We start from the raw sequence: 13,012 nt of genomic DNA, 5'->3' as shown, positions 1-13,012 counted from the left end.
CAGAAAATAATTAACAAGGTGGTACTTTATCAATAATTACTTCAAAGTGAAATGGATTAAATTCTCCAATCAAAAGATAATAGAGTAGCTGAGTGGATAAAAAACAAGATCCCAGGGAGAGTGTTTAAAGTTAGAAGACCAAGGATAGAACCTTAAAATCCAGTGATTAAAGGTCAAACGTAGAGCCTTCCTACCTCTGGTTCCCCCCAAAAGAAAACAAGATCCAACTATTAGTACCTACAGGAGACTTACTTCAGCATTGAGGACATACGTAGTGAAAATGAAGGGACAGAAAAAGATTCCATTCAAAGGGAAACTGAAAAAGGGCAACTAAGTCAAAAACAGTCACGAGAGACAAAGAGGGTCATAATCAAATGATAAAGGGATCAGTCATCAAGGGGATATAACATTGTATGTGTACCCGATATTGGGGCACCTAAATGTAGTAAATATTAATCATTTGAAGGGAGAAATAGAGACAGCCATGCAATAATAGCAGGGGACTTTAAGACCCTATTTTTAACAATGGATAAACTATTCGTGCAGAAAATCAGTAACATTAGATTTGAACTCCATGTTAAACAACATAGACCTAAGAAACTTAACATAAAATATTCTATCCAACAGCAGCAGAATGCACATTCTTCTCAAGAAGGCGTGGAACAGTCTTTGTGATAGATCTTATGTTAGGTTAAAAAAAATCAGTCTTACACAATAAGTGCTGGCAAGGTTGTGGAGAAAAGGGAAGCCTACTACATTGTTGATGAGAGTGCAGACTGGTGCAGCCACTGTGGAAAGCATGGAATTTCCTTAGAAAACTAAAATTGGAACTGCCTTTTGACCTAGCAGTTCCACTGCTGGGATTATACCCTAAGAATCCTGAAACACCAGTTCAAAAGAACCTATGCACCCCAGTGTTCATAGCAGCACAATTTATAATAGCCAAGTGCTGGAAGCAACCTAAGTGCCCATCAATAAATGAGTGACTAAAAAACTGGTACATTTATACAATGGAATACTATGCAGCAGAAAGAAGGAGTTCCTATGCTTCACGATAGTATGGATGGAACTGGAGAACATTATGCTAAGTGAAATAAGCCAGGCAGTGACAGACAAACCCCATATGATCTCCCCTATAAGTAGAATCTAATCAACAAAACAAGCAAGCAAAATATAACCAGAGACACTGAAATAGAGAACAAACTGACAATAATCAGAGGGGACAGAGATAATGGGGAAAGAAGGGAAAGAGTTGTCAAGGGACTTTTATAAAGGACACATGGACAAAGCCAAAGCAAGGTAGGATTGAGGGTAGGGCAGGGGAAAATGGTGGCAGGAGAAATGGAGACCATACTTGAATAACAATTTTAAAAAATTAGTCTTAGCAAAATTAAGGAGATTGAAATCATGTTGAGTATCTTTTCCAACCAAAGTAGTATGAAAGTAAATCAATGACAGGAAGAAAACTACAAAAATCACAGGTATGTAGAAATCAAACAACATAATCCTAAAAACCAATGGGTCAAAGAAGAAATAAAAAAGGAAATAAATAATATCTTGAAATAAATGAAAATTGAAGTGCAATGTGACAAAACTTATGGGGTGCAATAATAAGAGCAGTTCTAAAGGGAATGATTATAGTAATAAATGCCTACAGTAGAAAAAAAAAAGAAAGATCTCAACTCACCTAACTTTATACCTCAAGGAACAAACTAAGCCTAAAGTTAAGAGAAGGAGGAAATAATAAAGGTCAGAGTAGAAATAAAAGAAGTAGAGACTAGAAAACAATAGAAAAGGTGAGGGAAACTAGGTTGGTTTTTTTGAAAAGATAAAGCTGACAAAACTTTAATTAGACTAACAATGAAAAATAGAAGACTCAAAGTCTGAAATGAAAGGGCCATCACAACAAATACTATAGAAATACAAAAATTCATAAGAGATTACTATGAATAATTATGTGCTAACAAATTGGATTACCTAGAAAAAAATGGACAAGTTCTTAGAAATCTACCAAGACTGAATCATGAAGAAATAAAAAATCTGAACAGACCAATATTGTAAGGAAATTCAATCAGTAACCAAAAACTCCTAGCAAAGAAAAGCCAGTACCAGATGGCTTCTTGGATGTATTCTACTCAGTGTTTAAAGAGGAACATTTTATTCTCAAACTAGTCCAGAAAATTGAAGGGGGAACACTTTTTAGATTCATTTTATGAGGCCAGTGCTACCCTGATAACCAAAGCCAAACAAGGGCACTCGGGAAAGAAAAAATTACAGGCCAATATTTGTTGAATGTAGATGTAAAAATCCTTAATAAAAAACTAGTAAACTGAATTCAACAGCATATTAAAAGGATTATATACCATGATTAAGTGGGTTTTTTGCCTGGTATGCTAGGAATGTTTCAACATATGCAAATGAATAAATGATACACCCTGATAACAGAATAAAGACTAAAATTTATATGATCATCTGAATAGATACAAAAAAGCACTTGACAAAAATTTAACATACTTTCATGATAAAAACCAATGTGTTGTACTCTTTGAATATATACAATTTTACTTGTCAACTACACCTCAATAGAGATGGCAAAAAAGAAATGCATCTATATGTATTGTGTTGCATTATATGTATTGGAGGAATAAGAAAAAGAATTGGAGGGTGGCTTCTGTGAAAATAGGTTTTCATCTTTACAGTTTTAATCTTTCACATTTTTCTTATATTCTATTTGAGTTATGTGTATATTTAAGTATAATAGTATAAATAAATATAGTGTTTAGATTTAGACATTGCCTATGTCCTTTAATTTTCATAATTTCAACATTAAAACATGGCTTGGCTTGATGGTAAAGGAGCTTTTTAAAAAAATTAGGATCCTGGTTGGTGCAGCTCAGTGAATTGAGCACCAGCCTGTGAACGAAAAGGTTGCTGGTTCAATTCCTAGTCAGGGCACGTGCCTGGGTTGCGGGCCAGGTCCCCAGTAGGGGGTGCATGAGGTAATCACACAATGATGTTTCTCTCCCTCTCTTTGTTCCTCTTTTCTCCTCTCTCTAAAAATAAATAAATACAATCTTAAAAAAAAAATAGGGGAGTTACTTGAACTCTGTTTATATGTTGTTCAGAAATGGAACAGAAAGAGAGAGGTACTACAGAGGAGAGCCAGAAAAAAAACCACATTGGTCCACAGATGCAGCCTTTCAGGAAAATTTGAATTGCTTCTTTCTTTCCTTTTTTTTTTTTTAACTTTTAGTTGGGTGATCACAAAGAGTGAACTCAAGCTCTAATAATAGGTGAATTGAGTATCAAAATGTAAAATGCCAGTTTCCAAGTAGAATATATATTCACAAGAGAATATTAACCTGATTATTCCTGGGGAGTAGGATTAATGGAACTTTAAAGAAGGGGTAGGAGAAAGATACTACTTTTCATTTCATACTAGTAGAGGAACTATTTAAATAAATGCTGTGAATGTATGTTTAAATTCCTTGTCAACACTTTCTCAGAAACTACACATTCAAACTTGATTGTATTTATTCAGTATATCTATTTAATATTTATTTAACCTATTTATTAACTTCTGTTATATTTTCAGAACTGAAGGCAGAAGCTAGCCTAATGGACCAGATGAGTAGTTGTGATAGTTCATCGGATTCTAAAAGTTCATCATCTTCAAGCAGTGAGGATAGTTCCAGTGACTCAGAAGATGAAGAATACAGATCCTCTCCTTCTGATCCAGGGAATTGTATCTCAGGACATCCTACTATGTCTGCCATGGGGCATTGCAGGATTCCCAATATAGATCCTGGTCATAATAGATATCATGACAAAAGTGGCCTTCTGATGAATACTTTAAGTAAGTATATATAAGTAAGTGTACATTAGCCTACATATATACATAAGTAAGAATTCACAGTGAAGCCATACTGATTATGATCTAAAATTTGGATAAAGAGAAAGACTCTTGTTTTATTAATTTGGCCCTATTATTACCTTCTTATTGAATTATTCATTTTCTTTTATCCTCTGACAAAATGTCTTACTGGTTTTTCTCCTGTCTTTCTAGATACTTTAAAAAATATATTTATTTATTTATTTATCTTTAGAGGGGAAGGGAAGGAGAGAAACGTCAATGTATGGTTGCATCTCATGTGTCCCCCACTGGGAACTGGCCTGCAACCCAGGCATGTGCTCTGACTGGGAATCGAATCGCGATCGTGTGGTTTGCAGGCCTGCGCTCAATCCACTGAGCTACACCAGCCAGGTGTTTGTCTTTCTAGATACTTTTCATCTGTCCTTTGCTGGTTTACAAGTATAATATTCTACTCAGTTATTAGAGCTGGAGTTCTTCATGACTTAATCCTAGATGGTTTTTTTTCTTTTTCTTTTATACTCTTTCCCTGGATAATCTCCATATTTCTGTTGCAATCAGTTAGATCAACTTGTACATTTGCATCTCAACCCAGACCTCTGGGCTCTAGATGCACAAATCCAACATCATCTTTTAGTAAAAGGCATTGCAAATTCACTTAGCCCAAAACCAGTATTTGGCTGAGCATGTTTCCATTTAGTAAAAGACAGGATTCATCTAATTATGCAAACCGGAAGCCCGATTGTATTCATGGGTTGACTTCCTCTCTTTCTTTACAGTATAGTCAGTCCTTCACCAAAGTCTTCTTTATTTTACCTCCTTAATATTTCTCAAATTCATCTATTCTCTGTATCCATGCCACTATTACAATAGTTAATATACCATTATTTCCTGCTTCAACTATGCAATGACTTCCTGATTAGTTCACCCCCTATCTACTCAAACCCATGTTTGATCTCTTGTGTACACTGCAGCATATTGATCTTTCATAATTCAACTATAATTTGTCACCTCTTCTGCTTTAAATTTATTAATAGCTTATAATTCTTTTAGGATAGCAACAAAGCACCTTAACATAATGGTCTTGCTCTTTCTGTTACAGCAACATTTACCACTTTTTGCCACCGTACTCAAATCCTTTCACCAAGCCCATGGCCCTTATAAGTGTTGTCCATTCATCCAGAAACACTTCTTTCTTTTCATGTAGTTAACTTTTTTAATTGTTTAGATGACAATTAAAGTTTATTTTGTCAAAAAAGAATTTTTGACCTATTGACAAGGTCAGATCCCCTTTTTTTATCGACTTTCAGAGTAATAGCTTCTTTATATCAAATGTGACAATAATAAATTTATATTAATTGTCTGATTTGCTCTCTTTCAAAGCATAAGCTTCAGGAAGAAAGCAATCTTGTTTATTTTTGTTTGTCATTGAATACTGTTACCTAGTATAGTACCTGATATTCAGTAAATATTTTTAATAAAGGCATGCAGGTTGATGTTCTCTGGGAATGAATAGGACTTCCCGTATGTTTAAAACTAATCTCACTGTATAAGTTAATCACAATAAAGTAAGCAGTTAGGAGAGACTGACTAGCTCTAGCCTAGTAATAGAATTAAACAATAAAGGAGCCAAGAGTGGATAGCAGAGAGAATAAGACTGTGAGTTAATTAGGGACCAGGAAAGACCTTTTTGAACTTTCATTATTTATATCTTTAATGTTATTACTCATAACTTGAGGAGTAAAATTGGAGCATTGGATTTTCTGTGGGGTTTTTTGCTTTTATTTCCATTACCATTTAGATTCCTTACTCCCCACTTCCCCCCACAATTACCACACTGTTGTCCATGCCCATGAGTCTTTTTTCTTTTTTGTTCCATTCCTCCCCCTTCTAATCTCCCCGACTCCTCATAGCTGTCATCCTGTTTTCAATGACTCCATCTCTGTTTTGCTTGTTCAGTTTGTTCATTAGATTCCACATAGGAGTGAAATCATATGGTATTTGTCTTTCTCTGACTGGCTTATTTCACTTAGGATAATGGACAGATAGTGGCAAAGGGTTTAATTCACTAGGAGGATAAACAATTATGAATTGGTATGCCCGTAATAACATATCCTTACCACACATGTATATATATTAAAATGCATAGTTATATATAAAAAATAAAAATTGACAGAAGTAAGAGAAATTGACAAGTCTTTATCATAGTGGAAGATTAATGCACCTATAATTGATCAGACAGAATTTAGTAAGGGCAGATAAAATCTTTTCACAATATAATTTATGTACCTATTCTAATAGGATAGAATTCTACAATCCAAAAATGTGAAGTGAGTATTTGTTTAAGGTATATATAAAACATTTGTAGAAATTTATTCTTACTAGAATAAGGAAATAACACATTTTAAAGAATTTCTATTTTATTGATTATTTTGTATGACTATAATACAATGAAAATATAAGTAGCAAATATTAATTTAAAATACATGCTTAGAAACTTCAGTGCACATGCCTAGTAATTTACATGTTAAAAGGAAACCACAATAAAATTACAAAATATTTATAATTAATCAGTATCAAAAATAATATATCTCATGATTGTAGAGGGAAGGGAATGAAGAGGATATGAGGGGGATAAATAGTAATGGAAAAAATACAATAAAAAAGAAACTTCAAAAAACTAACTATATCTCAGCAATTTTGTAATGCAGCCAACATGGTACTTACAGGGGAATTTATAGCCTCAAAAAGCTTTTTTTTAAACTGCAAATAGATGAATAAAAGTTTTACTTTGAGGAACTAGAAGAATAATTAATAACAAAGGAAGCAAAAGAAAAGTAATATAGATAACAATTTAAATTAATGTAATAGAAAACAAAGGAACATTAGAGGATAAACAAAACCAGAAATAATTTCTTTGAAAACTAACAAAAAAGACCAACCTCTAAAGAAGACTGATGAATAAAAAAAGGCATAAATAAACAATATTAGGAATGAAAAACTGATTAAAATTAGAGCTTTAATATGCTTTTATTTTTTTATTTTTATTTTTTTTTTTGCTTTTATTTTTTAAGTTTGAGAATTTTGTTCCTAATTCTCTAGTAATTCTTCTACAAAGTTTCAGAGTATAGAAAATTAGGGAAAGTGGTCCAATTTTTAGTAACTCTATGATAATCTCAATGTCAAAACTGTATAAGAACAAGATAAAAAGCAATGTGGATCAATTTCCCATAAGAACATGTATGCAAAATTACTAAATAAGATAGTAGCAAATTGAATAACCAGTGTGCTTAAAAGCAAGCTAAATCATGACCAAGTGAAGGTTATCACAGAAATTGAAGAAGTGTTCAGTCTCTGAAACTGTCAATATAATATATCACATTAACAGATTATAGGAGTAAAGCCATATAATTTCAACAAATTTTAATTTGCCAAAATTCAATATTTATTAATTTTAAAACTTTTACCGAGGGTTGAATATAAGAGAATTTATTTTACTTCATGAAAATTAACTACAAAAACAAAACTATGGCCAACATCATTGTAATAGAGACTCTACAGGCATTCTCACTAAAGTCAGGAAGAAGACAAGGAGGCCTCATTCTGTGGTTTTTATTCAATATTGTGCTGATTATAGCAAATGCAATTTAAAAATAGAAGAAAGGAGATATGATAATTGGAAATGAGATAAAATTCTCCTTATTTACAGAAAATTTGGATTTTCTACAAAGAAAATCCAATGAATCAACTAACTATAGAAATAATAAAAGAATTTGGAAAGATTGAGGATAGAAAAATTACATGCAAAAGTTAGTAATAATTTGTTATACCAGTAATAACTACTTGGGATTTCTTTAGAAGAAACTTAGTGAATTTATTTTCTCAATATATCTTATTCAATCTGCAGGTTTCCTAATAAGGGGAAGTAAACCCTCTCTTACATGCAATCATCCCATTTCTCAATTTTGTCAAATACAGTTTTTATAATAGATGTTTTTAAGTACCTCTTATTGTCTTAAAATGAACTTTATAGCTTATGTACATACATCTTTGAAAATAATTTAATATGATACCAAAGACAAAATAAAAATAATTTATAGTAAACTAATATATGGGGTGGGCAAAAGTAGATTTACAGTTATAATACAAATAACTTATTCAATAATTAATAAATAGTAATATAAGAATAAACTGTTTTTCATACTCACAACTTTAAACCTACCTGTGCCCACCCCTATATATCCACTCTGTAAAAATACTCAAGCATGGCTATAACAGAAGACATAATGAAATACCTATATGTTTGCACTTACTTTTAATGAATAAATTTGTAATTAAGACAAGCAAGACAGCATTAAATTCATATTGTCAATAATTTTTATTTAATATGTTGAAATAAGGACTGGGAAAGTATATACATATACAAGGTCCAGCAGAAGTAACATCTGCTTGAGTGTGGTTAGTAGGGTAATAATGTGGGTGTAATAATTTATAGTTTTAATTTGAACCTGTTACCTAAAATGTCATATTGTGTGCTTGAGTGTGATAGTATTACAGTGTGATAGTATTACAGAATTACATGCTTATGATTTTGTAATTAAAAATGCTGTAATAAAAAGGGGGCACTATTTATGCTGGACTCTGTATATTCACAGACTTGCACATACAGACCAGTATTGAAGTGCTGTATTGCTGACCCAAATACAGTGAGCAGCATTGCGATCACTAATGTGTTTTCCCAAACGATTAAAAACAGAAAATCTTTGTATGGTTCTAAGAAAAACAAAATAAGGTGTTCTTTCAGTTGACATGATAGCTACATCCTTGTACATTTACATGTATATTAAATCTGTGCGAAAAAATTTCTAGTTTATAAAAAAGCATTTAGGTTGTTGCCTGAAATTATTATATAAACAGGTCTTCCAAGTACATGACTATCCCACTGGAATTTCAAGTTTTACAGAATGTGGGAGATCACTATTGTACAAGACTGGTCCCAGTCTTCCAAGACATTTGGCATCTCTAAATTCCCCTCCCACTCAATGCCACTAGCAATCTGCAAATCATCTGGATAAGCAACTACTTGTGTAAATTACTGTAACATTTCCCAGGGAACAGTATTGATCTCATTGAAAACCATTTGTTTAGATGTCCAAAATGCATTTGCTATGAGTAAATTCCCTCTTTTCCAAGTTATAATTACCATTTCAATTGAAAACAATCAAAAGGTACTAAGTATCTCATTCAAAGGCTAATCTCATATCTTCAAAACTGAACATTTTAACAACATGGTAATACTATGCATATAACCTCCTATAGCAGGAAGTCTAGTAAGAAAAGTAGGACTCAGGATGTTTGGGTTTGTGTCATTTGGGGAACTCATATTACAGGCATCAGATCAAATTTAACATTCTTATGCTAATCAGTAGTTGTATAATAAGTTGGAATTTAAGTTTTGAAAAATGATAAAAGGGTCATGGGAACCAGATGCACAAAGAAGCTTTAGCAGATTTCTTAATCAAATGCTATAATCAGTTCTGGACTTCAGATAATGGACCCAGATATTTTACAACAGCTTGAATATTGCCTAAAAACTACTCTTAAGCTGTTCAAAATAGGCCAGCTGTTGTTGATTATGGAGGAGTTAAAACTATAAATATATTTTAGCCATTTAAATTTACTACCCAAATGATTTTGTCCAATCCCATAGCTTTAAAGCTTCAAATAAACCCCTACAGTCAATGACTCCCAAATCTTTATTTCCAGCTCTAGCCTTTACCTCGAGTTCCAAACGTGTATATGCAATTGCCTATACCGTATATACTTAAATATTTACTAGGTATCTCAAATACCATGTAAATAATTACATGGTACCATGTCAAAAATCGAGCTTGTGATTTTTCTCATACAGTCTTATTCCTCTAATGTTTCTCATCTCAGTAAATGATACGATCTTTGATTCAGTTATTCAGACCAGAAACTTTGGGGGTCATTATTTACTTTTCACTTTCTCTCATGCCCCATAATCCAGTGTTTTTGGTAATCGTGTAAGCTCTACCTTCAAAGTATATTATAAATCTGCCCACCTGAACCACCTGAGTCAAAACCAGTATTATTTCTTATGTGAGAAACATCAACCAACTCTAATGCTCTCCCTGATTCCAAGTTTCTTCCACACCATTATAGTTTATTCAGTGGTATCCAATTTGGTTGCCTGCTTATAATTTCTGATGAATTCCCATTTCAAACAAAATTCAAAGTTTTTACCATGACCTAGAAACCATGGTCTTCTGGATATCTTTCTAATAACCTCATTTCTTACCATTCTCCTCCTCGGTCTTTTCATGCCAGCCACCATGACCTTCGCACATTTCGGAGAACACAGCAAGCGTGCTTCTGCTGTGGGGCATTTGTGTGTGCTGTTCCCTGAGCCTGGACACTTACCCCTCTCCATATTTTCATGACTTTATTTTTACATCTGGATCTCTGTTCAAATGTCACCTCTTAAGGAGGCCTTCCCAACTACCTTATCTAATATAGTGCTTTTCACCACTCTCTCCATACCCATCTTTATTTTTTCAAAGTATTTATCCCTACTTAGCATTATATTCTATATTTTTATTTGTTTATTGTATTTCCCTCAATGGAATGTAAGTTATATTTCCCTCAATGGAATATAAGTTTCATGACCATAATCACATGGACGAATTACAAAAGGAATCAGTGACTTACGCTTAACAAATACAATACAATATGCAATGATTTTGACAACATTTCAAAATGATGTAGTCTGATCTTCTAAACCACATTTTCTCTCATTTCCTGATGTAATTAAATCAGTGGTATAAAAAGAAGGGTGATGTTGGTGTGTGAAAGAACACTAAAATAATATCATCTACTAAAACTATGCTGAAGATTGATGGTGTATTTTTTCCTTATAGCTAGTATGGATTACTTGAATTACTAATGATGTGACTAAATCATAGGATCAATAATCTGATTATTAATGACAAAAATATTGGCTGAACATGATCACTTGGGATTACTTTTTGTATAATATTTATGTTATCCAAAAATATAATGAATATTTAAGAAGTTCTAGTTTATAAAAAAGCATTTAGATTATTGCCTGAAATTATTGTATAAACAGGTCTTCCAACTACATCAATATCCCACTATAATTACTAAAGTTTTGTTGTTTTTTATTTTAGGAAGTGATTTGCAGCTGAGTGAATCAGGAAGTGACACTGATGACTGAAGCAACATTCAGCTATTCATATAAAATTTGCAAAACATGTAATAATTTGTTTTATATTAAGAAAAAAATGTCTAAGGCTGAGGAAAATGCACCTTAACTTTAAATGATAAAAGAAATTAAATTTGATTCAAAATTTTCAGTTGATGTTACTTTTTTTTTACTTTTTATGAGTACCAGCATTTTCAATTGTTTTCATTTAATCTTAAAACTTTTTTCAAGTTTTAAAGATGAGAAAAGAGACTCAGAGGTTAGTAACTTGCCCGCATATTGTTAGTTTAGAAGTAGCAGATCAGGTAGGTGTTCTATTGTTCAAGTTCAGTGCTTTGTTTTACCACATTGCTGTCTCCAGTTGTTAAATATCAGAACTATGGATTTATAATAAATTCTATGATTTTAATTATATCTCTGAGCCTTTTCTATCTCATATTCCTCAGGTTTTGTTGAAATATATTCTTGACATAATTAAGCTATAATTTAGGGTATGGTGAAGCTAAATAATTGTTTAAAATAAGTATTATTTCATAATATTTTTATCATTTTCTTATTTTGCCTTTGAGAGAAAATTAAGCAGTTAAGTGTTGTGAAGATAATTAATATTTACATCTTTAATATTTTTTAATCTGGATGAAAGATAAATATTAGATTATAGTTAAAAGCTACTGACCAGTAGCAAGGTTTTTTTAATTATTAAACTTTATTTTTTTAGGGCAGTTTTAGTTTCATAACAAAATTGAATAGCAAGTACAGCAAATTCTCAAATACTTCCTATTCACACTCATGCACAACCTCCCTTACTATAAACATCCTGACCAGAGTGGTATATTTTTTACAGCTAGTGAACCTACATTGACACATCATCACCCACAGTCCATAGTTTGTATTAGAGTCGCTCTTCATGTCATACATTCTTTAGGTTTTGACGAATGTATAGTGACATGTATCTGCCGTTACAGTAGTATACAGAATAGTTTCACTGCCTTAAAAATCCTGTGCTCTGCATATTCATCCTTCCCCACCAATTTTTAGACCTCTTATTTTTCATGGTCTCCTTTTCCTTTTTCAGATGTCATATAGTTGGAATTGTATAGTGTGCAGTCTTCTAAAATTGACTTCTTTCATTTAGTAATATACACTTAAGTTTCCTCCATGTCTCTGCCATAACTCAATTGCTAATTTATGTTTAACACTGAATAATGTTACATGGTCTTCATGTACCAGTTTATTTATGCACTTACCTACTGAAGGCATCTTGGTTGCTTCCGAGTTTTGACAATTATGAATAAAAAGTGTATTCAACTTTACCTCTTACCAAAGACATATCTGTAAGTTTTTTTATCCTTAAATTTTTATTTTAATCTCTTCTCATTTCTTCTTTCTTACTTTCTCTGATATACCTTTAGCTGATCTATGTCTTCATTTTTTTGTTTTATTCATCAATACTTTATGAGAATCAAAACTATGTCATTTATTAACTATAAAGCAAGCTCAAATATTAAAAATCAACTTGTCATTTCCTACCACAAAACCCATTGAGATTTCATGTTGAAATAATAGGTTGATTTAGGGAATATTTGTTTATAATATGAATCTTCCAAATGACGATTATGGTAGGTCTCTCCATTTATTTAGATATTTTTTAATGTCTTTAAATAATATTTTATACTGTTTTATACTGAGGTCTTGAACATCTTTCATTAGATTTACTTAAGGTATTTTTATGCTATTAGAACTGATATTTTTAAAATTGCCCTTTCTATTTGCTTATGCTGAATTTAAATATCATTTATTTTTGGCTGAGGGGTATGAGGCTGGCACATGTGTCATGAGGGGCTGGTAGGGGAAACTGCAGGTGGTGCGTGTGGTCAGCCCTTACCCCAGAGGGT

The 13,012-nt window shown here is 32.2% G+C and overlaps 1 protein-coding gene across 2 annotated transcripts in view; it reads left to right on the top strand.

Moving 5' to 3' along the window:
* EAF2 (ELL associated factor 2) overlaps positions 1-11,526 on the top strand; it is a 50,931-nt gene extending 39,405 nt beyond the window's left edge. For both annotated transcript variants that reach the window (XM_037051516.1, XM_037051517.1), the window contains 2 exons: positions 3,596-3,856; positions 11,083-11,526. In XM_037051516.1, the coding sequence (XP_036907411.1) occupies positions 3,596-3,856; positions 11,083-11,129 (308 nt within the window). In that variant the 3' untranslated portion in view covers positions 11,130-11,526. The remainder of the gene's footprint in view (positions 1-3,595; positions 3,857-11,082) is intronic.
* The last annotated feature ends 1,486 nt before the right edge of the window (positions 11,527-13,012 follow it).

This window comes from Sturnira hondurensis, unplaced genomic scaffold, assembly GCF_014824575.4.
Source record: "Sturnira hondurensis isolate 20B ecotype Veracruz unplaced genomic scaffold, ASM1482457v3 Scaffold0007222, whole genome shotgun sequence".
NCBI classification, from domain to species: domain Eukaryota; kingdom Metazoa; phylum Chordata; class Mammalia; order Chiroptera; family Phyllostomidae; genus Sturnira; species Sturnira hondurensis.
The sequence above is the reverse complement of the archived record's forward strand: the minus strand, read 5'-3'. Positions and strand labels throughout refer to the sequence as shown.